This window comes from Medicago sativa, chromosome 5 (assembly GCF_051527215.1).
Source record: "Medicago sativa cultivar Bolivia chromosome 5, Bolivia_mono, whole genome shotgun sequence".
Lineage (NCBI taxonomy): Eukaryota > Viridiplantae > Streptophyta > Magnoliopsida > Fabales > Fabaceae > Medicago > Medicago sativa.
The window spans coordinates 78,211,063-78,237,845 of record NC_140753.1 but is presented as its reverse complement, the minus strand read 5'-3'; the positions used below and the strand labels follow the sequence as shown (position 1 = coordinate 78,237,845).

Genomic DNA, 26,783 nt, shown 5'->3' with positions numbered 1-26,783 from the left:
TGTTAAATAAATGACATTGACCACCTAAAACCATATTCAAATTCTGAAATAACTCAAACATTTATGAACAATGATCATTAAATAAAAATATTTAACTTAAAGTGAAATAAATAAATTGTCTCGTTTCTTCTTGCATATTTATTGATATATAATTTTCAATAACTTCAAATATTAAGATTGTCAATACATAACACAACAAAACCAACATATATGAAAAGCTTTAAGCATAATCAATTCTGAAGTCAAAATCAATTCCACCTCATAACAATCAAACGTGATTCTACATCTTATATATATATATATATATATATATATATATATATATATATATATATATATATATATATATATATATATATATAGTAACCAACATAAATTTTAAATGGGGGATTTAAATTATTAAGTATCATAATTGGTTTTTTTTTATCCATAACAAAAGAGCTTTTAATACTAATGATATATCGTGTTAAAAAAACAAAAAGTTGGTTATTGTTTTCTTCTATAACAGATTTTTGTTTTGTTAAAAATGCTAAACTCATTTTTATTATGGTACGAGTTGACCATGTAACTTTGTATAAAGGACAAGCGTGCGTTGTCGTTGATGATACTCACACCAATTTTACATTTAAAGGATAAAGTTGGTGTTGATGGTATTACCCTTAAACAACGAAGGAATTAATGTTTATAAACATAAAAACATTAAATAAAATAAAATTACTTAAAGTAAAATAGTAGTGGGAAGTTTTAAATACTAGTGGTAAATCATGTACAAAAATAAGAAAACCGATCATTATTATCCTCTATAACATTTTTTGTGTGAAGTGCATAAAACTCAGTTTTACTATCATATGTGTCGACTATCAATAACAAGTAACTCCAAATTAATGAAGTCTCTTTATTTCTACTTTTTATCCATCGGAATAAAAGAGAAGTTGAAGAGAGATAGAAGATAAATCGCAACATCAACAAATGACAAGGAGGTTAACCTAGTTTTTTCTTTAGTTTTTTTTTTTATTTTTGATGCATTTTGTGTTTTCTTTTTAAAATTTATTTATTATTTTTGTTTTGATTTGATTATATGGTGTTGCAAATGTCATGTCATATGCTAAAGATTTTACGAATATCTAAGGAAAAATTATTGATCGACGATTTTCATTTCTTTTTGAAAATTTTCTTTTTATTGTATATAATCAAAAGACTCATATTCTCTTTTGATTTTACATCAAAATTTTGAAGGATTTCCTTGTCGTTATCTTGATTTATAGATATGGTAATTGGTAGTTGAAGCCCAACCCAATTTCCTTGTCGTTATCTTAAACAAAATCAAACACTTGTTCGTCAATGCAAACAAAATCTTTATAGGAGGGAAACCCCAAATATCTGGATTGTGGCTCCACAATCTTAAAATAAATCCATATTTGGAAATCAATTTTTCTAGCATTAGGAACATTTCGCCTAATAGAGATATCTTATTCGTCAATATTAACAAAATGACCCGAAGTGTCGTGGTAAAGTTGGAGAATATTATGGATACACGTGGCATTGATTTGCGTGGTTCTGTAAAAAAATGAGATTGTCATATGCAAAAAGCAATTGTGATACAGCATGAAATCCTCTTGCAATTTGAATTCCATGTAGTACATTGTTATTAGAGAAAAGATATTTATACAACCATTTTCTAACAACTTTTTGACAATTTTTTCTCTCATACTCACATTATGTTCTTATTCTCTCTTCTTTTTTTTCTCTCTATTATTTTTGACCAATCAAAAGAGAGAGAAACAAAGTTGTCGTAAAAGTTGTATCTAAGAGTTGTACAAATATCATACTCTTGTTATTAATAGCTCTAATATGAAGACCTAAACTAACTTATCACGAGGCAAAGGAAAAGTATGGTTGATGTTGCTATTGTCATCACTATGATTCAAAATACTAAGCATCATAGCTTAAATCTCATTTCCAACAATATGCCATAAGCTTTGGTAAAAAAATAGCATGCATTCCATTTGGACCTCGATTAGTTGTAGGTTCCATATATTTAAGATCCTCATAAACCTTGCAATGTTCTCTTGATAGTAAATTTCTCTCAATACTCTCATATCCACCAATTTCTGCTTTTTCTTTGAGAAGTTTAATGATGAAAGAATTTAGTGTTATGATCACCATGTTAGAGCCAGAAAGGTTTAGAGCATTGAGCCCACCAAACCTCCTAACTTTCAAGTTAATCATCAAGAGTATCCTCTAATTATTTAATCATGCTCGCACTCCCAAGTGGTCTGACCTTTGTTCTCCTCTATTTCACTTTATTAATACTAGCGTCCAGACAGGCACTCCCGTGCCCGTCTGTCCGCTTTTTCTACTGCGCTAACTCGTGTATATATTTTTATATGTTTCTTTGTTTAGACTACTTGAACATTTTATTATAAGCTATGCTTCGTGCGTGGACATTTTATTAAGCTATATGGAGCTATTTAAATAACATCAATGAACTGAACCAAAAAAATTACATGAACTAATTGATAGCATAAAGAGGAAAGAGAGACCAAGGATATACCAAAATGAATAACATTTTCAAATTTGACTTTTTTTCCATACTAACAAAAACTCTAAACATCTACATTTTTTTCTCTATAAGGATGGACCATATAAATCTTTCTCTTGGTTCTTTAAGCTTCTTGATTTGATAATTTTCAATGCAATGCTTTTCTAGAGAAACCTTTTGATGCATGACATTGGAATCAGGTACTTCTTTTGCATGTGGTCTGAAATCTTGACGTCTCCCAATATCTCTAATCCTCCTCTTTCTTAGTTGTCTTCTAAGAAATTTAAAATGTGGCTGCAACTTCTGTAGCCAACTCCTGCCATAGTCGTCTATTTAAACACAATGACTAACAATAATCCATTTATAAATGGCCAGCCACACTTTGTTCAAGTCACTTTTAAACAAAAATCAACTAAAAAGAACACGGTCATCATGGCATGCTATGAATATTATTTCCACGCAAAAAATTGGCATAACAATCCCTATTATTTTACTTTGTAAAATGTGATCAAATTTGGTTTTGCGTAATGTCTACCATTACTTTCCTCATGAATGGTTGACATCCCCTCTCTTTTTCTCAAAGTAAAAATGCTAATCATAGAGAAACCAAATTTGTTACACCTTGACATTAACGTCGAAGTTAAGCTTATGTTATTCCTCTTTCACTCTCCCAATTTCCTAGATATGCTTATTACTTGTATGATGCATATGCATATAAGTCACTTTTGTTCCACTCGGTTATTAACTCAGAAATTAAGCATGGCATCCCTTTTCCGTCATCCCAAACCTAACAAATAAAAGATCAATGATACACAAAATGTGTTATTGACTCTACATCACTTGATTTGACACCTTATAATTGCTACAATATATACTCACATACACGTTGGCAGCAACAATAGAAACTCAAGTAACCAAAATCATCATTAAAATGACCAAGTAAATCTCTAAATAATGTAGCAATAAGAAATTATGTAAGTAATACATTAACATAACTTGCTAGTGTGATCTCACTATAGCCTAAACGAATGATTTAGGAGCAGAGACCAAAAATAACAAATTTCCTGAATATGTGCTCACTACTTAAATGTGTTTTGATAGCCTTAAAAATTTATTACAACCTATGAAGCATGGATATAGACACAAACATCATATACAACACGAACACTTATACACCGACATTGATAATAACTCGAGAAAATCACATAATTCTATATAATTATATGTGTTGGTATGTGGCTGACATCAGGACATGCCTAATTCAAAGAATATTCGTACTTCATAGATTGCAACTCAAAATCACCAATAAAAACTGAGATCCTAAGTACACTTGCTGCCCTAAACCAATATCTCCAAGCACCATAGTAAGAAGTAAGAAAATGCTGAGATGTTTTTTAAATGATGAAAATATGGAGAGACTCCTCTTTTCACCGAGCCAAATGCCTGCATGACCCTCCCAACTTGGCTTCCGTACTTAGGTAGTTCTCTCTCTTTGTTCTTTTCACTTGATCATCTTTCGCTTTCTTCTTATTCTTCAACTCTTTCATAAATTTTCATTTCATTTATTTTCTTTGTGAAGGATGATTAGTTTTTAAAATCAAAATAAATGTTGCCTCTTAACAAATAATAATTGTCGCATAACAAAAAAAACTGTTTATATGGGTAAATTTGGAAGGATAAATAGGCTACACCAAAATTGTGTTTTGCCTTTAAAGATTGTTACAGATGTCCAAGTTTACCACCAATGGTAGTGACAAATATAAGTTTAGGTTCAATCCAATTTCTATCTACTATGGTGGCTTGCATTGCTTGAATTTTCGTTCAACCAAATGCTTAAATCCATGAAGAAAAAGAAAAAACATACATATAAAAGTGAAGGCAGAGATTAATAACAAAAAGCTTATCTTGATATCGTTTATCATCCTTGATTGGCATTGCATTCATATCCTCCAGCAGAAACCTTTCAATTTGAATCAAGGTTGCATCTTTATTTGTCAATGAAGAAGCACGTAGTTGGTATCCCCTCGTGCAATAAAATAGGGAAGAAAAAAAATGAGAAAACAGGATGGGGAAAACAACCAAATGAATTGGAAATTGAGTAAAATGCAAAATCTAATGTGGATTTTAAAATTGACTTGCAAGATTCCCTCAAAAAAATAAAAAGACTTGCAAGACGAAAATACTACAAAAGGGGTATAAAGTTGAAGAAGACACACATATCATTACCCATTGAAGAAATTATGATGCAATTGAAAAATATGAAACATAAATATAAACAATTATCTTGAATCTCAATGCTGAAAAGTATAAACAACACCAGTAAACAAATAAAAAATCCATCAAATATTGTTGTATCGTTCGATGTACTTGCTTCTTTTTAGATTTTATCATTCCACTTGGCAAAATATTTATTCATGGCTATTTTCTCTCTTCACCTTGAGGCTTTTCATAAACTCTTTCATATCGTTCCACATTGTCAATGCTTTTGTAGCACTGATTTTACCTCATCCATATTCATTTGTAATAAAAAAAATTGCAGTGGGTTCCTTACTTTTGTTCAAGTCGAAAGCTTTTGCAAGATAACTGATACATTCGTTGTTATTCCTTCCAGATTTCCTGCTTCTTTTCATCCATAAAACTCCCTGTTAATATTTTAAGATTAGTGTACAACACCACATCGTCTTGAAGAAAAGTATTTGTCAAGTCTTGAGAAAAGTAAAAATTGCCATAAAAAGAAAAATCATTTTTATACTTTGAATCACAACTAATAATATCATAAATCGTTGATGAATCTAGTCTACCAACATAGGAATGTTTACATATTAAAGTATAGAATAGGTGGTAAGGTATGTTAGTGTGTTTGCATGTGATTACAAAGATTTTTTTTTTTACTGTTTCTCCATCTCTGCCGCTTGGTTTCCCTAGTCATTAATACATGAGATTAGGCCATGGGTTCCCTTTTTGGTAAAAAAGAAAAAAAGAAAGATTAGTTGACAATAGCATATACAATTATGGACCGGCAACACACCAATCTTTTAACAGACCATATAATAAAAGAGTAAATGAAAATAGTTGCATTACCTATTGTGTGCGGCTACTTTCCAATTTGCATCTTTCATAAGTTGTATTTCTCTGTAGAAAGTAGTTGAAGAAAAAAAATGAAAACCAAGAATATATAACAAATTAGAAAGCAAGAGAAAAGGAAGGAGAAAAGTTGATGTGGATACAATCCTATGGGTGCATCTTTCAACTTTCATTGGTATGAAGAAGAGAGTTCAAGAAAGATATTGATATAAATTAACAAATAAGAAAGCAATAAAATTGGACGGAGTGAAGTTGAATCCCAAAAAAAGAAAAAATACACAACATTCATTTTTCTGTCAAATAATAGGAAGAAACATAAGTTATGAGACATGGTTGGATATTGTAAGAGGAAGATGAAGATCAGTTGATTTTACTGGTCTATGTAAAATATGAATATATCAAAAAATGGAAATTTCCCAAAAGATTGATTGGTTGCAAAAAGATTTGATATTTTGATATTAAATTAATTTTATACTTCCTGTACATATCTCATACTGGCTTATGAAAAGGGAAAATATTTGTGAAGTGTATATTTTATCAAACAACTTCGATGTGAACTATCAAAACTCAAAAGTGATGCAAATTAAATTATTGATATGCAAATTAAATATGTATATGCAAACTACAAAGAAAGAAAGAGGAAAGTAATGAAAATAAACAAAATCAAAATTACAATAACAATTAAAAAGTTAAAACAGTCATCTGACAATGTGAATATATTGATGATGAGAATAATCTAGAATTGTTACCATAACAAATTGAAAGCATGATAAGGATTTGGAAAAGGAAAAAAAATGAAACCGTTCGTTGTTTTTACCCCTAATTGGTCACTCAGTGTACTGATCCTTTTCCTTCATGTTCTACTTCCTTGTTGCATAGAAGAACCACCCCCTCCCTCTACTTGTTCTCTCTACCGTGAAGGAGTCTTCCTCTCCCCTTATATTGTTCTCTCTCTTTTGTGTGTGATGGGTAAGAATAAAATTTGGTAACCTCCCTTGCTGCAAAGAAAACTGTTTGAAAGCCCTTTTTTGCCCATGAGTTTTTTTGGGACGTGTGAGAGGATTTGCAAGGGTAATTATGGGTTGAAAAAAAGGCTACACCAAACCCAAAGTTTTGGGGTGGCACTTTGGTGACATAGTGTCATGTGGCCCAGATTTAATGTCACCCATACAACACATCTGGGCCACACAACACAACCCTTTGTGTGACCCATATTTAATGTCACGGTGACATTTTGTCACCAAAGTATTATCCAAAGTTTTGCCTTTATTAATAGATATAGATATAAAGTTGTGTGAACTTAGAAAAACTGTTGAGAGAATAAATTGACTTGATGCATACTTAAAAAAATGTCTTTTGATGAACTTAAAAGAATAATTTTTTTTTTGTACATAGACGAAATGACAATAGTCGTTGAAAACTCACACGCACAAGTTAAAAAACTCACATGTGGAGAGTCCGAATTCGAACCTCGATCACAATGTTCAACATAACATTTTCAACGTATTTGTCAGTTGAGTTAGGATTTTCAGTCAACATAAAGACTAAATTGCCAGTAAACAATATCGCCTGAGAATTAATTTAACTACACGTTTATAATATGTAGAAAATGAGATGTGAACATAAGTGACCCTGTATTCCTCTTATACATCCTACTTATTTCGTTCAAGTCGCCACATATAAGATGACCCCTAGCTCCACAACCTCATATAGGGACAACTCAGAATTCAAGTATTTTATTCCATTTCTAGGAGTGCAACCTCATGATCCAAACAAGCATTAAAAATCTTGTTTTCCTAAATAGTTTTTGGTGATGTAAACTTCATTGCAAAGGTTGCATGTGCACACAATAGGTGCTAATTTGTGTATTATAAATAATTGTGTTAACATGGCTCTTTCTATAGGGATTTCATTAAAGGATTAGTCAACTTTCATACAATGGAGATTAATTAATTTTATAAAAATTTGCAGCTTCATACTTAAATATTAAGGAAATAACAAGTCATTTAGCTAAATAAATTAATGGTTGAATACATAATATAGCAGTTACCCACCACTTTAGGTGTTGGTGCAATGTAGAAAACAGATATTTAAATTGAACTTAAAGAAAACGACATATATATTGTATTTATGTTCATATAGGAGATAATACATAATTACACAGCACCAGATTTTAGTGCACAAGGACCTTCTACATAAGATTTCTCCAGAGGAGAATAAACAACCACACTTTGGAATTGAAATCAAAAAAGAAAAAGCTAAAAATAGTTTTTTCCTATATTCTGTTTTCTAGGCAGAGAAAATTGCTATATTTAAACACATGCAGAAGTTGTGTACTATCTTCATCATCATGGTTCAAGCTTCAAGGATACAACTCTTGATTGTCTGTTGGATTTTGCAACCTTTAAGAACACTGTCGATAGACATGCCGGTGCCCACCACGGCCGCCGCACTTTTTGCTCCCCTTTCAAACAAGCCACTACATAACGCGGACAATGGCAAAAAGAAGTTAGGGTTAGGTAAATAAAACACAATGGCATCTATCAATCTTTTTGCACACAAAAAGCAAGCATATACATATCTCATGTCTCCTCATCCATTCAACATGTCACATGTTCAAGGAGATGACGATTTGACAATTGAATTTTGGAAAAGTAGAGGTTTCAAGAACATGTAATTAGCATTTAGAATTTTCTATAATGATTAACGATGTTAGTTAAGATATTATGTGTTAACAAGAAGAAAACAAGTAGATGGTTGTCTCTATCAAAGTGACAGACATACCAATAATGGATGCAGAATAACAATCTCGATCTTTTGAACTATTTCATACAACAACAACAACAACAACCACCAAGCTTTATCCCACTAAGTCAGGTCGGCTACATGGATCAAATTACGCCATTATGTTCTATCATACACTTCCAAAATAATGGAATAGAATCTTTAACATGTTCTATCATAAAATAAAATAACATAACCAAACAACAACGTATGGTAATTTAGTTAATTGCATTCTATACTATTCTAATCCAGTTTGTCATTAGATATTCAAACATAGCACAAACATATACTTCAATCTCTCATCTAGTACATTCATGTAACATTAGATTGCTCAAATGATATGTAGCCCAAATACTCGATGCAAAACAGATAGTGGGCACAGGATAATTTTTTCAAACTACACACAAAATATGGCCTAAATACATCAACACAAATTTCTAAAACAATATACATACTTTACATAGATGCATAATATTTGTAAAGAGACGCTGATATTTCTTATTAATATATAAATAACTACAGACACACAAATGTTCTTTTCCTTGTAAATATGTCACGTATATCTTTTTCCCATCCAATGTTGAAGTGTCGCAAAAAATAATAGTTATATTTAAAACAAGTCTTGACTGCGTTTAATATTCAATTTAATTGTATCATTTTCACCCGTCACTCTCATCATCCAAAATCGTTTTGCTCCCAAGTCAAATTAACTAAGAGACAATACTTCCAATTCAATGTGGTCACTACCGTCATCAAATTTATTATGCAACTAATATCCCACATCCATATCGATATCGTTTATGGCACAAAACCGAAACCTTGGCCATTTTCGAGTATCTATTCTAGGCTTCATAAACGGCATGAAATGAAACAGATTATCACAACAATGATGTCCAAGCCTTACCTAATTAGGCGAGGAGCGCAAAATAGATTGATAAAAATCAAATGAGAGTTTAATGACATGTTTTAGTTTTTTTAATGTTCAAGAGAGAGAGAGAGGGAAACCTTTAATCCGTCTCAATTCCTTGCACAAGGTGATGAAGTCTCCCCACTTCATGTGACAGCGTCTTATGAATCGAAGGATCTGTTCAGTAGTGAACATAGACATCCCTTCCAAGTATTCTCCATTAACACCGTTTTCCTTAAAAATTTGCCGATAGCTGCCAAGATTTATAGTCTCTAACCACATGCCAACATCCTGATAAAACAAACAAAAAATAGTGCATGTCAGCCAAGATTACAGTGTTATATCAATCACTGAGCATAGAACATCAACTACATAGTAGAATCTAGACCTATGCGACAGTCCTGGGTAAGCAGGTGCTTGGACATTTAAAAATACATAAGCAGAATCATACTGCTACCTTGATACCTTGACACACATAATGCAGCACCAAAGAAGAATAGCAAGATGACAACTTTTTGTCTATATTAATTAATACATAGAATCTATCTATATATGTACATTTAGATTCCAGTTTGATATGGCTCTAGTAACCTACTTAACTGAGCGGTGACAAGAATAAATCATAAGCTTTCCATATCACCGAAAAAACGAAGACTAAGGGCATAAACAAAGACAGATAATAAATAGGCTTATAGTTTCACATTGTGTATTACCAAGACATAATTGCAAATATCTCAGAAAGATGCATATTGTTAGCTTTACTGGGGGAATGGAAATTCTTCAAGATGAAGATTTACACCTTGCATGTGCTGCAGATAAAGGTATGGCCATACATTGCGGAAATAAACAGACTATTTAATTATTATTTTGATAGAGAAAATAATGTCAACATCAGTTTAAAATGATAATTTAAACTTTGAGAGTCAAACTGAAGAAAGTTGTCCGCCATTAATTGGGATAAAACCAGATAACTTGCGATCACAAACAAAACTATAGTTTAATAAAGGCGCTGACGAGATTTAGGGGTAAGCCCAATAGTTCATGCATAAGCTTAATTAGCAAACTATTTCCCTAAATGGAGAGTGACTTCTACATCATCCACCAAGTTCACCATTGAAAATATTGTATTCAACTTTTCAACGGACAAGGCGCTTGTTTGGATAAACAGCTTAATTTGCAGCTTACAGCTTAAGCGCTTATCATGATAAGTGCTTATGTATAAGCTATTTCTATAACAAAGGATAAAACAAAAAGGTTAAACTGTTTTCGTATAGGCTATAAGCTGATTTTATAAGCTATTTAGGAGAGCTTATGAAAATAAGCTGAAAACAACTTATGAACATATCATTGTTGTTCTCACAAGTTCGCTCAAACAGTCTCACAAGTGTCTATGCATGTAGATAAGTTCAAGTAGTCGATTGTGTCTTATGAACTATAAGAACCAAAACTTTCTACTCAAATTTGTCAGAATTTACAGAAGTATGGAAAGGAAACATAAATACATAGACAACTGCTAACAAGACCTATGTTAACATGGTATATATCAAATTCCAACACAAAACAAAACTATATTGAAAAAAAAAAAAAACAAATCAATTAATTGATTGATAAAAGAAACAATCATAGTCATAGAAACTAGATATACAACAGCTCACACTCAGATTACTAATTTACCATACAGTAAATTCAACTCAAAGTTATTTACACAAGATCTGAGACATAATTGAAGTACAAAACATATGAAAAGAGATCATAAATCATGATTTTTTTCTTCTTCACAAGATAACAATTAAAAGATACTATAAATCAATAGAGGGAATGAAATGATCAACCTCAACAGTCCAGATGAAGAAATCAAGAGGCTCAGGTGACTGTCCTTTGTTCATTTCACAAATCAAACTTCTCCAAATTCACCTGAACAAAAGACCAAAAACAAAATAAAAAAACATTAGCATAAAAAAAGTCTTTTTTTCTCGAGAAAATTCATAGGAAAATTTTCCCAGCTAAGAAAATCACAAAGGGTCATCAAATTAACTGAAGGGTCATCAAATTTTCACTTATACTGTGAGATCTCAAATACTGAAATTTTGAGAAAATAAAACAAAATTAAATAATAAAAATGAATAAAAAATTATACTTACCACTTTGTGATAGTGAGAAAAAGAATGAAAATTTATAAAAATAAGAAGAAGAAATTCCACATTTGAGATGAAAGAGAAGAAGAGAGACAAAGAAAAGAGACAGGGAGAGAAAAGTGATGAGAGTTGTTTAGAGATAGAAACTTTTTCAGAATTGCATGTTTTATGTTATTATGTCACGCGCCTTAATTGCGCATAATGACACGCGCCTTAATTGCGCATAATGACACGCGCCACTCATTAGTCATTGCATCTACATGACACACTTGCTTATTCATCCCCCTTCACTTATAAGCATGCCCCTAATTGTGAGTCACTATTGTTCCGGGGTAAGATGACTAGATAAGTGTCTTATTATTTGAATATCAAAATAAAAATATTATATGTCGATTAAGATTTATTCGATTGATAATGAGTTGATTCACCTGTAACATTGCGGTTTAATTCTTTGGTAGTTGTTTTTTAGTTTTAAGATCTATTCTAATCCTAATGAACATTTATAGCTTAATTTATCTCATCTTTTTTTTCTAAAGAAAAATATACAAATATAATATGATACTTGTATATTTGTCTCTAGCTCTCCTACTTATATTTTAACAAAGTAAACGTATTTGTACAAAAATCATATTTGTAGGATTATTTAAAAACATCTTTTTTTTGATATAACATAATAGAGATAGGGCAAGAAAACAATAAAAAGTATGGTAAAGAGTTGTTTTAAAAGTTGTCTAAAATGATTCGTCACTCTTTATAAAATACACAAAAACAAAATGACATTGCATGTGATATTAAAATTTTGATGTAAATACACACTTTCTCCTCGGATAAATTTCATTTGAATCGGATTGCCACAGCTCATATGTATCTTTGCACATTGACTCTCTAATCTCACTTAAATGTTGATTTGCATATCACGACCATGTTCATGCAAATCATTAATATAGTGGTTAATTAAATATATATTTTTTTATAAATATTCAAAATAAATCCTTTAGTTTTTAAAAAAGAAATTGAACGTTTTAATCTCTTTTTTTTAAGGACGTTTTAATCTCTATAAATTTTATTTTAGCATTTTTAGGGATACAAAATATTGACGAAAATTTTTACAAAAATTAAAAATGATGATGAAATTTTTTACTTAGACTGAAAATTCTGACAAATTTATTTCAAGAAATAAAAATGTTGACTTTATTTTGTCAAAAAAAAATGCTGTCGTTATTATCAATTGAAAAAAAATAATATTTTTTTGACCGTATTGAAAAAAAATATTAAAATTGTTTGTTTCAATCAATTATTTAAAGCGTTTGACCAATAAAACTTTAAACTAAAATATAATAATTCGACCTTAGGGCCTATGTGTTCAGATGACCACTGCTTAAATCCACTTAAGATCAACTCTTTCTTCATTTCGCAAATAATTTTTCATCATTGTTTAACTTTTACAAAAAGAAAAAAAAACGTTTACATAGTATTATTATTTATTATTTGATGAAAAATTATATTTGTAGGTTTGGATAAGTTAGTTGCATGTTTATTGAAAAGATATTAGAGGAGTCAATTATGAAATTAAAAGAGATAGTATGATCAAGGTGGCCTCCTTCAAAAAAGAAAAGTATGATCAAGGTGGCCATAAGGAGTCAAAGATATAAACAGAGAAAGCGTAACCAAAATCATGTCATTTTATGGACCAAGTACACACTAAATATGTAATGTTAGGGACCGACATTTGGTCCATGTGGCTAACAACATAAGAACCAACTTCATAAATTTATTGTACAAAATGAGGTCCTAACTTAACATTTTACGGTAAAGGGACCAAATTGAACACCCTATTAAAGTGAGGAAAAAAGTTTGGAATTTAATAAAGTGTCGAAAGAAAGAAAAAACCTAAAACCAATATATATATTTTTTTGTATCTCTTCTCTTCTCAAGTAGACCATTAACTCTAATTTATATTTGTTTATTTGGTGATGATAATTGATTTCGAATGAATTGATTATTGATGTGTTTGGTTGTACGTTTTGCAACATCAAACATGTGATTTAGTCCCTTTTGACAGTGTAAACATGAAGCTAAGAATACTAGCTTCTCCTAAATTGTGCCTCTAGTACCTCCTAGCTGCGGAAACAAACGTATGCTATATAAAATTGATTTTGGATAAAAATGACTTAATTTTTTTTTTGAAGGGATCTATGTTTGGACGTATTTATATAAAACTTGATTTAATAATAAACTTAAGACTAAAATCAACCGTAGAATCCAAATGCTACAAATTATAGCTTTAAGTATAACAAATTTTAAGAGCATAATCAATCCTCCCTCAAATCATTCAAATAAAATCAATTCTACAACCTCTGAATCACTTTTTAACCTCCAAAATTGACATCAAACATGTGCATCGTTGCACCACATCTTCTATTTTTTTTTCTTCATATATGTTCGCTACTTTTTTTTGTTTTTCATATATGTTCACTATCAAAATGTAATATTATTCAAGGTGTGTCAGACATAAATTTGGATACATCTTTAAGTTGAAATTCGAACTTAGAAATTTCACTACCGATAGCAAATAGCAATTCCATAACATTATACTTATAAATTTCATGGGCCAATCAGCCCAGCCCATTCAGTAGTCCACCCTAAATCCATTTTCCATTCATTCCCCACTCTCTGCAGTGAACAACAAATGAAGTGAAGAAGACGAACACAATTCAGAGCTTAACTTAGGTAATATCATCTTTAATATTTCAAATCCTAATTATTACTATGAAATGAAATTTCTTGATTCATTCATCACTGCTATGCGTATTAATTAAATTGTTGTAATGTAATGTTAATGTTTGCAGAATACACTATAATTGAAAAAAATTAGAGTAGTGAGAAATTAGGGTTTGAGAAGAGAAATGTTTGGAACAGCGATTAGAAATGCAGCGAAGAAACTGAAGCCGAAGCTGGGAGCGGTAACGCTGACAACGCCGCCGGAACAGAGACAAACAATAACAAGAGCTCTCTTTGATATTGTTAAGGAACATGGTCCTATCACCGTTTCTAATACCTGGGAACGTGTCAAGGTAATTGTTAACTCTTCTAAATCTATCAAATTATTCCATACATGATGTTTGTTTTTAACTTTGTTCAATCAAATTGTTTCTGCATTATGTTTTGGTGTATGAAATTTTGTTGTAGCAGTAAATTTGTTTTTGTTTTGAAATAGTGATGTATGGCGCTATATCATAGTATTTTAATAATTCGTTATTGTGCCCTGGTACGCTATTTAGGACAGTGTTGTAAAATAGCTAGTAGTGTTGTGTAGCAGAATTTGAAAAATTGTTTTTTCTGCGATTGATAACAGTGCACATATGACATACATATCTACAGTGCTAGTGGGAAAAACTAAAGCTTTCCGCAATTAATGCTGAGAAGATGGGTGTGTTGGATGTTTGGAAAAAATTCACATACTACATTAGATGTAATAGGACACATAAGAATTTACATGGATCGGAGTCTAAGGAGATATTCCAGCAATTTTTTCACTGTTTTAGACAAGATTACAATCTTTTGTAGAATCTTGAAAACTTGTGTGGCACCCTGTAAACTTGAGTAGTAATCCACTCAAGGATTTCAAGGAATAGTAACTATTCACTAACAAGAGACATTTTTAGTTCAATGATCAGCCATATTTGCACATTTATCCTGGATTTGAGTTTTGATCCTTCACGTGATTTTGTTTGTATAGTGGAGGTGGAGGGAAAGTGACTTGTTCAAGGATAGTTAGTAGATGATGATTATTGTTTATCATACTTCTGAAGTCAATGAAAATTGTTACTCTGTTGAAGGGTGAATGTAAATTTATCAACAGTAGAACATTGAGTATCACTTTCATAACAATGTACTATGTATCAGAATCATTCACTTGAATTAATGTTTAGAGATTTTAGTTGCTTCTCTTAGAAAAGAATAATTAGACTGACTAGTATTTTCTCTATCTATATGCACACATTGTTTTGTTTACTTGTGATGGAATCCTTATGAATGTTACATATCTGTGCATCTATTGGATTTCTATTGACTAATTGAATTACCATGACCTTCAATTTTTTCCAGGAAGTTGGATTGAAAGATCTGACAAGCAAGAATCACATGAAAGTAGTTTTGAGATGGATGAGAGAGAGACAGAAGCTTCGTCTTGTTTGCAACCATGTTGGAGCTCATAAACAGTTTCTCTATACCACTTGGTTTACCAAACCAGGTACCACTCAAACTACAACGACGACGACAACAACAACAACGAAAAGCATTCCTTCAAAGAAAAGGCTAGCACGATCTTGAAGCTTTTATCATCAATAGCCATAAGCCAAGACTCAGAAGGATGGGCCAGCTGTTTTATGCAATGGGAAGAATAATGGAAGACTATAGTATAATTTTATTGTCACCAATGAAGAATCTGAATATTGGGCCATATGGTTGGTTGTGTTAAATTTGCTCTTCCTGATTGTGTTGCTTCTGTTCCTATGTTATTCATTAGTGTAAACTGGTTGATTACTGCTAGCACTATGTATTGATGCCTTGGCAATTGTTTTATCTCATTGTTAGCATTAGTTAGTGGCATATCATTTGTTATTTATCATGCATCGTTTGCTATTTTAGAAATTAATTTGGCCATTTAGAGAAGCTACAAATAAGAAAAATCATCAAGAGGGATTTCAGTCAACAGAAAGTGTATTCATAGTGCATACCCTTTATAACCAACCTCAAATATTTCTTGCAAAGCTTTTATGGGATCACTACAAATTTATCTGTTGTAGCAAAGTTTAGCTTGAAGAAACATAGGATGCTTGGGAATTCTCAATGCATGGTTTTATTATAGTTTTGAGTTCATCTGAAAAAGATGCATCTTTTAAAGAAAGGTGGAACAAGTAGTTAAGAGCAAATAGAAGGTGAATGTGTGAGTCTTTGAGCAAGCAATGTCCTTAAACTCTGGAGAGCACATTTTTATTGGTCTTAGCCCTCAGTTATGAGGAGCATGGTGATATAGAGTTCGGTAGGAAGTTTATGATTGTTTTTGCCAAAATTTGAACTCATCTTTTATTAAACGTCTTATCTTTGACTTAAATTTCATTAATCATTTAAACTCCATCGTTTCGTTTAGTCGAGGAATAAAAACACACTATTTTATTAAGACCACGTACTTATAACAAAAATTTGAAGAGGTTTCAAAGTATCATATTTTAAAATATGGCGTCTAATATGGATTCGGTTTAAGTAAATTTTAATAAGATAGTATATTTGTTCTTCATTTTTTTTTATAAACATAAAGTTTATTTATTTATTTATTTTTTGGTACAAAAGTTTATTTATTTTATTAAAAATGGTAAGAGACGATCTTTGGATATTTTTGAGATGCTCATGTTAAATGCACTCGTTAAAAGTAATCAAAAATCCCTCAAAAAAAAAAGTAATCAAAATATTTCCCTAAAAAAAAAGTTATCAAATCTTAGAAAGATATAATTCAAATTATAATAGAAGATTTTGATCTAAATTAAATACCGAAAGTTTATCCCATATTCCCGTCCCATAATTATATTATAGGGTTGAATGAAAGGTGCGGTTGCAGGTTTTGGATTATTGAGGTTGCAGGTAGGTTTTTCTTTGTCATAATACTAACTTTATTGTTGTTTAATATTTCCATGCCAATGCTCTAAACTTTGTATTATTGATGCTGGTCGAATATGAAATTTTGTATTATTATTAGATGTGAAAACGTGTATATACTTGTTGGGAATTTTGATGATGATTGAATTCATGATATTTTTAGTTTTAGGGTTATTGTTGGCAAGAAGTAGATGATTGAATGTTTATTTTGTTTCAAAGTTATGATTTCCATGGTTTTAAATTACGGATGCAGTTGCGGTCGCGATCATTGTGGTTCCTGCGACGCGTATCACGGGTGTTGAGGGGTGAAATGATTTTTAATTTTCACAAACTATATAAAGTGGCACCACCATGCCACTACACTGTTTAGCCGCCATATTAGAGTCTTAGTTTGCTTTGTAAATACTGATTAGAAGGTGATTGAAATACATAGTTTAGAGACTGTTAAATGTGGGATTTTTCATTAGATATGAAGTAGATTTGAATTTGGGGTTTTAGAATTTTAATTTTTCGTGAGAAGATTCAAATAAACATGGTTAAAACCGTTTGATGCGATTATGATGCAGTCATACATGTGATTTAAGATCACGCCGCAATTGTGGTGCGATGCCGTTGCGGATGACCATAGTTTGAAATCATTGCTTTCATTGCTCATTTTTATTTTTATAAAAATCACTTTTTTCCTTTGTACTTTGGCAGCTTTCGTGGGGTTTTGCTTTAGTGCACTCTCTGAAAATCTGATTGGTGGTTACCTTTGCAAGCCAATATGGAGAAATATATGGCTGCCAAAGTCAGCAACTATATACATGACGATATTGCGTTTTCCATTCTGTCAAAACTCCCTCTCAAATCGTTGAGAAGATTTGAATGCGTACGTAAATCATGGTCTCTTTTATTTGACAATCCTCATTTCATGACCGTGTATCGCAAAAATTACTTATCTAAATGTCCCTCTTATGACGACGAGGCATCTTTCCTCATATATATCCATGGTGGCAAGCGGTTGTATTCTCTTTTTGGCGAGAGGTTTGAGAGTATGGTCAGGTTAGACCGGCCAAATATAGTTTCACGTCAATACACAAATTTAACATTTTTGGGGTTCAGTAGTGTTAATGGCATACTTTGTTTCACAGAAGGCACAGGAAACAAAGTTGTATTGTGGAATCCAACTACCAAGGAAATCAATGCCATTCCTCCAAGCCCTTTTGAATCGTTTTCCCCGCCTGCTGAGCTTAATTTTAAGGCTACAATTGAGTTTCGTGCTAATCCTATTCTACATGGATTTGGTTACGACTGTGTTAGAGATGACTATAAGTTGATTCGTCATACATGTATTGATTACTGCTTTACAGACAGTAGTGATCTCCTTATTGGTATGCCATCTGATAGAGATTTATCGTTGTTGCAAGATAAATCTTTAAACCCATTTTGGGAGATTTATAGCCGAAGAAGCAACTCTTGGAATAAACTTGATGTTGATATGCCTCGTTGCCGTCAGTATTATTATGGTTTTGTGACTAATGGAGTGCATACTGATGGAGTGTGTCATTGGTTGCATTTAGATAGTGAAAATGATTATGTTGGAGCATGTTTGATATCATTTAACTTGAGCAATGTGGTGTTCACTAACACACTCATTCCCTCATTCATTGGAGCAAACTGGACCAAATTGATGGTGTTAAATGGATCGATTGCTTTGATCACATATCATGAGCAGATAACTACTTTTAACATATCAGTTTTGGGTGAACTTGGTACCAAGGAATCATGGATCAAACTCTTCATTGTTGGACCACTGCCTTCCATTCATATTCCTATTGGAGTGGGAAAGAAGGGAGAAATATTCTTAAGAAAAAAAGACGATGAACTAGCTTGGATTGATTTAAATACCAACACAATTGAGGAGCTTGGTTTCAAAGGAAATCGATATAATTGGAAAGGTCAGATTGTAACTTATACCAAGAGTCTTCTTCCGATCGGAAGAATAAACTGTTAACTTTTTTCTTCTTCTTGTTTTCACTTAAGAAAGAGATGTATGGTTGTTACTTTTGAAATTTTACCTTGTATACAAAGTGTCTTGTGAATTGCACATGCCACAATTGCTATATGGTTGATTGTGTTAAATTTGTTCTTTCTGACTGTGTTGCTTGCAAAATGGTTGATTACTACTAGCACTTTGTATTAGTGCCTTAACATTGTTTTCTCTCATTGTTATTTGTTAGCTTTAGGTATTGGTATATAATCTGCCCAGTTATTCCATAAGAATGATAAGTTTGGAACATTTCAGTTTCAAATTGGTTGAAATATTTTCTTCAGGACATACCACATCCTTAAAAACATTAGCCTGCAGGTTTACGTAATTATGGCCTTCCAAAACCAAACTTGTGAACAAATATTGACTTGTTATTGATCTTCAACTGATAAATACTAGTAATCAATTATGGCAACTGAGCCTGTTCTCAATTGGATAAGAATTAGCAGTAAAATTTGTATTTTCTTTTTTGTCACAATTCTGCAGTAATCACCAATTTATTGCTTGTATTAGCTGATATATATAAAATAAACTCCTAAGCTTTACTCTATTGATTAGTCAACTGGAGAATGTGGTTCACACTTTAAAACCTGAAAAGAAGTTGGCAGCATTTTAAAAGTTAAACTCTCACAGCACAACCAATGTTTTATGTTAGTTTGGCATCAAAATCCCATGATATATACAGTAAGCCAGAGCTTGTACAATAAAGACTTGTTAATCTTTTATGTTAGTTTTGTCACATGCAGAACTGGTGGTTACATGTGCACTCTCGTAAGATGGATGCATCACTAGGCATTGAAACTATGAGTGTATAAGTAAATCATGAGATAGATGAAGGGTTCTTTTTCCAGGTCATTTAATACATTGCATGCGGTAGTCACCTACGTTGCATGCGGTTTGTAAATTGCGAATCAATTACGGATGAAGGATTTTCTAGTGAAGCTGTGAGAAAGCTTCGGAAATTAGAGAAGCTTGACATTTCACATTGCAACCTAACTAAGTCCTCGCTTGAAGCCTTTGGACAATGTTGCCCTCTTTTGAAGTCAGTTAAATACGAAAGACGGGCAATTGCAAATTTTTATAGTTGCAACGATACGACGTTTGTTATTGTTGAAACGATGTCTGGTCTATGCTTACTGATATTGGTTTGCTAGCCATTCTTCATCGACGTCATTATCTCAAATTGAGTGATAGTTTGAAGAAAAGGTGCATTGATCAGATCAATGTTTTGCAACTTCCAATTCATTTTAACTATGAAGCCATGTATTGAGGTATTGTGTATTATATGTAGTAGTATATGATATCAGCTGATGATTGTTATGTCACTTTTGATTCTGAATGTGGGAAGTCTAAGTGACGATGAAAAACAAGGCTCTTACTATAGTGTATATTTCTTGGTATGTATTCATCTTCAAGTGGAATTAATTTTTTGCATAGCTCCTTTTGTTATTTAACACAAAATTGAACAACAGATTTTGACAATATTTTGAATAGTTACTCTGATGAAATATATGGCTAGTTATGTTAGGTATGGTTCCCTCAAAAAAAAAAAAAAATAGTTCGGTATGGTTAATAGATAGTGTCACAACTTATTTTATTCAATAACAAAATTTACCACAATTTTTAAGTATTCAAATATATATGATATGATATTTTTTTGCAATATAATTTGTGTTCAAATTTACATAAATTTTACCGTTCAAATACTCATGGTATCGTAATAAAAAAATATACATGATATTTATTAATCATTGACCGCCCCTACTTGAGCAACTACCACTTCCAAATATAGTGTAACATGTTTAATCATCACTGGAAGACGATTTTTGCTTCTTCCATTTGTAAGCAACTTCCAAGATATTGTTGGTTGCATGGGTTTCCTCAGGGAATGCATAGTAGACAAGTTCTTCAATCCTGCAAACCAAATTGAGAAGAATGAGTTAGGAAAAAAAGACTTGCGAAAATAAAATAAAAAAAGCAAAAAAATTGTTGATTTACAAATTTAACAGCAAAACATATTTAACGTGTCTGATGCTAAAAGTTGATAGACTTTCAAATGTGTGTTGTAAGGAAAAAATTCAAGAAAATAGCAGTGAGTATGTTGCAAACAATACCATATAAAGTAACCTATGGAAAACACTCAGACAAACAACTGATGAGCTAGTTACGTACCTAGAAGAACCATCTTCAGTATTAACTTTCCGTATCCTCTTGAGCTTCTTGGGCAGCTTAGACTGGACTAAGCTAACATCACCTAGCTCTCCAGATGAAGCCTCCAAGTTGAGCCATTTCTCCAATAGCATTGCCCTTTCTTCTCTTAAATCCGGGGCTGATGATCTGAAGTAGTTTAGAGCTTCCTCAAACACCCTTCTGGCACGTTGGATGCATGTTGTTGCTTCAAATTCTGCATAGCTTATCCACACCTTTAAGTGTTTTGTTCGACCAAGAAGCCTTTCGTAAAGTACACTTGCTCTCTCAAATTCACACTCAGAAGTCTCAAAGTCGATGTATGCTTTCCACAACAACTCGGGCATGTCCAATTTTGGTTGAGCAATTGCAAGCTCAAATATTGCTCTAGCTCGTTCGGTCTCAGATAAAGATCTCTCCAATTCTGCATACTTGCTCCATGCATGACAATTTTCAGGTGACCACTCCAGATACTTCTCATACAGTTTTCTGCATCGATCTATATTACCAAGCTGCAGCTCTATCTCTATATACTTCTTAAATATCTGTTCTCAAAGAGAAAATGTTTATGTTAAGTAAACCATGCAACAATGAAAATGAGCTATATAATATTTTCATCTAGATAGATACCAATATATTACCTTAGCTTTGGGAGCCTTTCCAATAGCATTTCCTAATATTTGACGAGCACCCTTGAGATTCAGATGACGTATTTCAAACAGGGCTGCTAGAAGCCATACTTTTGCAAATGAGAACTTGTGATGAGGTATCTGGTTGAGACATTCCCTAAAGAAATGAAAGTCAAAGAGAACAGAGTTAGTGCCAATTCTCAGTAGGATTATACTGCACTGATAAATTTGTTAATTTTTTGAGGTAATTTAGTAAAGGATGCAATAGAACTGGACCAAAAAAGATACAATCAGTAAGTCAACGGATAAAGATAAATCAGAATCAAATGTGATTGTAGAATATAGAGGAAAGAAGTGGCACAAAAACATATATCTTACATATAACTGGCCCAGAAAAGATAAAACAACAGAAAGGAAAAAATGAATTATCTACATCAAATGTAACTGAAGAACTAAGACAAAAGAAGAAGTACAGAAACATGTCTATATCTGTATAATATACACGAAATCTCACACAAATAGAAACATTTTACAAGCGTCAAACAAACACAATCAAATTTTAACTGAAAGAGGTATTATTAAGAAACAAAGCAAAAACAAAGGTTGCGACTTTGGTTTCTCCAACGCACCTTACCACAGCTACTTTCATTTGAGAAAATATATAGAAATCGTGGCCCCATAACCCCTCTTTGAATCTTCGCTCTTCTCACTACCTCGCCAACTCTTTCCAAATTTGAAAACCTTTGGTTAATGGTCACAGACCTTCCCCCCCTCCATTCCATTGACTTACTCTTCGTCAATCCTCAATTGCAGGTTCTTTCTTCTCTCATTTATTTTTATTATAATTAGATTATTATATTCCTTGAGTTTTCGTATTGATTACTATACAGATTTAGGTTCATGTCTTATTTTATTTTCCTTTGTTGTTTTTCACTAGCAATAGAAAGTGCCTCAGCTCTGTTCTTTCCTGGGAATGCTTTGCGCTCGCAGTGGCGGCCATGCCTTATTCACTGAGGAGAAAGAAAAAGGCTTTTCACAACAGTGGTGTTGCATTGCATCCAGGCACATAGAATTAATGGTGAGGGTTTATTTCTCTCTTCTCTTTCTATTTCGTTTCAATGCAGTGTCCCGAGTGTCTGACAAGATCAGACTTATCAAGAAGGGGTGTCTATTTAAATTTCATCTGAGGTATGCATAAGGGTGATTACTTCATACTACTAGTCAATCCAGATAGTGAATCTCAAGGTATAGCATAAATATTTAATGTGTTTGTGTGTTTGTACGATAATGAAATGAAAAGAATCACTCTTGATTATGAAAAGTAATGCCTAGAAAGAATAAATACACCCACAAACACACAAGAACAATAAACCATAAATTTCACCTTTTTGATGATCCAAAATTATTTAAGCACATGTCATGTGAAAAGGTTCAATATTGAGATTTCAGCTTTCATGTACAGTAACAAAAAAATAAGATACAAACAAAAACCCGTAGGAAAAAGGAGTCATGGCAGAAGCATTTGAGAATCAATATAACAAAATTGACGAAAATATTATAATTCTCTTCATTGGTATAAGAAGAATGCAGTGACTTTTAAGTTAAAATATGAAATAGGACTATTATAATAGGTTTCCAGTAAAAACCCCACATAATTCAGTATTAGCGTGCACATAAAGTCTTACAAATCCTCATTTAAGTATCATAATGATGAATAAAACAAAGATTTGAACATGATGCACAGAAATACACAAAAGGTTGCTTACTTGTACACGCCTCTTGTTCGCTCCATATCTCCAGCAACAAGCTCTTCATAGAGTGCATAATTAATCCTAATTTACACACAGACAAAAAATAAACACCATCAGAAAATGTAAAATCGTACAATAAATAAATAAACAACCAATTAAAAAAACAGGAAAATGTAAAATCGTACAATAAATAAATAAACAACCAATTAAAAAAACAGAATTCAAACAAATCAAACATACCATAAATAGATATAGCGTTGCCAGTATCGCTTCTCCTGAGCCGGAAGAACATTAGCTATAGCTCTCTCATAAATCTCCCTAATTCTTTCCTTTTTCCCAACACTTTCTTCCAATCTTATATAATCAAACCAAGAATCATAATTCAATGGATTTTCCCTCACTTCATCTTCATACTGAAACCTTCTCTTCCCAACAACAGCATCCTCAATCCCTTCCTTATCGCCATACTGTTTTTCAAATGCCACAAACTTGCGATACAAATGTTCAGCCCGTTCCTTCGGAATACGATCAAGTCCAAATTTATATATACACCTCGCACGCTCCACCTCCTTGCACCATTCCTCAAACTCGGCAAATGCCACAAAAAGCTTCTCAGCTTCCTCAACGTCATCTACAAGCTTCCCCACCTTCTCCACCGCTCGTTCATAAACATTCCTTGCCTTAAAAACCTCACCATTCTTCATCTCAAAATTCGCATAACGAATCCAAACACCAACCCTAGGATGACACATAACAAATCTCTCGAAAACCCCTCTTGCTCTCTCAATTTCATTATACCTAAGTTCAAATTTTATATAACATAACCATCCTTGCTCATCTGGCATCCATTCCATCCACCTCTCAAAAACCTCTCTAACTCGCGCAACATTGCCAAGCATCTCCTCCATATGAACATACTTATACCACAACTGATCCACTCGCGGTAAAAGAGCAACAGCGCGATCCCAAACGTTCCGCGCATGATTTATGAACTTATTCTTCATCTCAAATTCTGCATACTTTAACCATATAGTGTGATTTTTGCCAAATTCTATTAAGGCATTTTCCCAAACAGAACGTGCGCGTTCAAAATCATGTTGTGATTCTTCCCATTGTGCATATTTAATCCAAACACTGACATTCCAACGAACTCGCCGGATTAAATCGTCGAATTCCTTTCGTTTTCGGAGACGGTACTCGTCGAGTTCGGTTTGATCGGTGATTTTATGGTTTGGAGGATAGATTTGAGAGTCTTGATGAACCCTAGCTTCGTGAAGAATGTGTTCCGCTGTGATTTGAATTGGATTTGGGGTTTTGTTCTTAACCCTAATTGGTCGTGGTAGTTTCACCGAAGCCATAGTTGCGATGGAATCGTATTCTCACAAAACTGCGAGACTGAGAAAAATTGAAACCGTGGCTTCAAATAAAGGATGAAATGAGTATTTATATTTAGAGTTTAACTGGGTGGGTTGACGGTTCAAAACAATTTTTTTGCACACACGACCAATTGCTACGTCAATTAAATTATTGCTCTGTTTTTAATTGACGTGATAATTTAAAATGTTTTAATTGATTGTGTGTAAAATTATTTTGGACTATCAACCCACCACCATCAAACTCTTATATTTATTCTCCACTAACAAAACTTGTTTTAGTGTGTTCAACACAAAGATAATTTTACACAGATAGTGTAAATCATTATTTACACATACATCCAATCACAGCATATCAATGTGACAATATGTCAAATGTTGTGCTAGGGATTAATTAACGATTACCAAACTAATTAGGATTATTTATTATTTAGACGAACAACTAGCAGAATGTTTTCGGTAACTAAATAAATAAAAAACAACGACGAAGAATGATAAAAATGCGGAGTTGTAAATCAATAGAGAGAGGTCTAGGGTTGCGGTTACACTTGCAAATTTTGATTATAGTTCTAATTAAATTCCTTTATTTTTACTAGCGAAAAGACGGGCACTCACGTTCCCATTTTTTCGCTCTTTTTATTGCGCTAACGTTTGAATATTATAAACGGTATTTTTTTTATGAAACTTTGATTTTGATTAAAACTAAAAATATAGATGTTTGTTGCTTTCAAGTTATAACAAACCAAACTAACCATGATTATATATTTCAATGACACCAACAATATAACAAAAAAATATAATCAATTCTTTTTTTTAATGACAACAACAATAATATTTAGTATAGAAAAAGTTGTTTAAAGTTATAATTGAGATAATGAAAAAGTAAGTATAAGTATATTCATCTAGTTTGTTACACTTTTTAAAAGTAAGTATAATTGTTGAAATTACCCTTGTTCCAAAACATCTAGTCTCCTTTTACTCATTTTTCTAATTGATATAGAAGATGAAATTATTGATTTTCATTTTTCTATATCCTACTCAGGGATAAAAATAAGCTAGATCATACTAGGCTTTAACTTAAATAGTCATTACATGTTTTAAATTTTAAGACCCAAGTGTGACCTTTTTAAAGTCTATATTGGCTTGAAAGACTATTTAAAAGTTATTTCATGTTGATGTATTTAAATATAAACATAATTAAATAGGTCAACTAGGTTTAAATGACTATGTAGTTGTTTTTACTAGGTATCAAACAAACGGTTGCGCTCATGCTCTCACATGAGCAGCCTTATCCCATGCTTCACTAAGAACTTTTGATGTAATTTCTCCTTGTATTGCTATTATTACTATGAATAAAACACCTTAAGTTTGCTTGCCTAAAAAATAAAGAGTAAGCTAAAGATCAAGGGATATATCAATCTACTACCACTGTGCTAAATTGCCCCTCAGCTATATGATAATACATATATAATTTTTTATTTGTTATAATATATTTTGAAAATTTAATAGATGAGATAATTCAATCTTTGACAAAACGTAAGTTTGGTAAGGGGTGTGAAAATGATGTTTGGTGGATGTAGGTAGCAAGCCAGAAACTATAAATAATTAAAGGGCTAAATGGTAGAACCGTCTCACGTGTTTCTCAACACCAAGCGGAACAAAACAACCGTACGCATGGAGAAGAAGAATCCATTGTTTCTACCT

At 32.2% G+C, this 26,783-nt stretch overlaps 4 protein-coding genes and 1 long non-coding RNA gene across 5 annotated transcripts; 2 read left to right on the top strand and 3 right to left on the bottom strand.

The window, feature by feature from the left end:
• Nucleotides 1-4,164: 4,164 nt before the first annotated feature.
• Nucleotides 4,165-6,597, bottom strand: LOC146925341 (uncharacterized). The gene is made up of 3 exons (XR_015010473.1): nucleotides 6,444-6,597; nucleotides 5,624-5,674; nucleotides 4,165-5,184 (listed from the first exon to the last, which is right to left on the bottom strand). It is a non-coding gene; the product is annotated as an uncharacterized LOC146925341 (long non-coding RNA).
• Nucleotides 6,598-7,702: 1,105 nt separating this feature from the next.
• On the bottom strand, nucleotides 7,703-11,559 carry LOC146925340 (Sterile alpha motif (SAM) domain-containing protein). The gene is made up of 4 exons (XM_085710289.1): nucleotides 11,459-11,559; nucleotides 11,150-11,231; nucleotides 9,416-9,608; nucleotides 7,703-8,105 (listed from the first exon to the last, which is right to left on the bottom strand). The coding sequence occupies exons 2-4, from the start codon at nucleotides 11,201-11,203 to the stop codon at nucleotides 7,975-7,977; spliced, it is 378 nt and encodes a 125-aa protein (XP_085566415.1). The 5' UTR covers nucleotides 11,204-11,231; nucleotides 11,459-11,559; the 3' UTR covers nucleotides 7,703-7,974.
• A 2,474-nt stretch (nucleotides 11,560-14,033) lies between these two features.
• Nucleotides 14,034-16,036, top strand: LOC146925339 (uncharacterized). The gene is made up of 3 exons (XM_085710288.1): nucleotides 14,034-14,182; nucleotides 14,302-14,526; nucleotides 15,560-16,036. Exons 2-3 carry the CDS (start codon nucleotides 14,359-14,361, stop codon nucleotides 15,782-15,784), a joined length of 393 nt encoding a protein of 130 aa, XP_085566414.1. The 5' UTR covers nucleotides 14,034-14,182; nucleotides 14,302-14,358; the 3' UTR covers nucleotides 15,785-16,036.
• An 881-nt stretch (nucleotides 16,037-16,917) lies between these two features.
• On the top strand, nucleotides 16,918-19,300 carry LOC146925338 (F-box/kelch-repeat protein At3g06240-like). Its single transcript, XM_085710286.1, has 2 exons — nucleotides 16,918-17,092; nucleotides 17,807-19,300. The coding sequence occupies exon 2, from the start codon at nucleotides 17,874-17,876 to the stop codon at nucleotides 19,101-19,103; it is 1,230 nt and encodes a 409-aa protein (XP_085566412.1). The 5' UTR covers nucleotides 16,918-17,092; nucleotides 17,807-17,873; the 3' UTR covers nucleotides 19,104-19,300.
• A 1,459-nt stretch (nucleotides 19,301-20,759) lies between these two features.
• LOC146925337 (uncharacterized) lies at nucleotides 20,760-25,121 on the bottom strand. Its single transcript, XM_085710285.1, has 5 exons — nucleotides 23,947-25,121; nucleotides 23,722-23,787; nucleotides 21,968-22,112; nucleotides 21,312-21,871; nucleotides 20,760-21,053 (listed from the first exon to the last, which is right to left on the bottom strand). Exons 1-5 carry the CDS (start codon nucleotides 25,062-25,064, stop codon nucleotides 20,942-20,944), a joined length of 2,001 nt encoding a protein of 666 aa, XP_085566411.1. The 5' UTR covers nucleotides 25,065-25,121; the 3' UTR covers nucleotides 20,760-20,941.
• Nucleotides 25,122-26,783: the final 1,662 nt, after the last annotated feature.

Coding starts and splice junctions, on each gene's coding strand:
- LOC146925340 (XM_085710289.1), bottom strand. CDS start 11,203: ATGAACAAAGGACAGTCACCTGAGCCTCTTGATTTCTTCATCTGGACT. Junction 9,609..11,149: donor TCTTCATCTGGACTGTTGAG/GTTGATCATTTC, acceptor TTGTTTTATCAG/GATGTTGGCATGTGGTTAGA. Junction 8,106..9,415: donor GGAATTGAGACGGATTAAAG/GTTTCCCTCTCT, acceptor CGCGTTATGTAG/TGGCTTGTTTGAAAGGGGAG.
- LOC146925338 (XM_085710286.1), top strand. CDS start 17,874: ATGGAGAAATATATGGCTGCCAAAGTCAGCAACTATATACATGACGAT.
- LOC146925339 (XM_085710288.1), top strand. CDS start 14,359: ATGTTTGGAACAGCGATTAGAAATGCAGCGAAGAAACTGAAGCCGAAG. Junction 14,527..15,559: donor ATACCTGGGAACGTGTCAAG/GTAATTGTTAAC, acceptor AATTTTTTCCAG/GAAGTTGGATTGAAAGATCT.
- LOC146925337 (XM_085710285.1), bottom strand. CDS start 25,064: ATGGCTTCGGTGAAACTACCACGACCAATTAGGGTTAAGAACAAAACC. Junction 23,788..23,946: donor CAACGCTATATCTATTTATG/GTATGTTTGATT, acceptor TGTGTAAATTAG/GATTAATTATGCACTCTATG. Junction 21,054..21,311: donor ACTGAAGATGGTTCTTCTAG/GTACGTAACTAG, acceptor TTTGGTTTGCAG/GATTGAAGAACTTGTCTACT.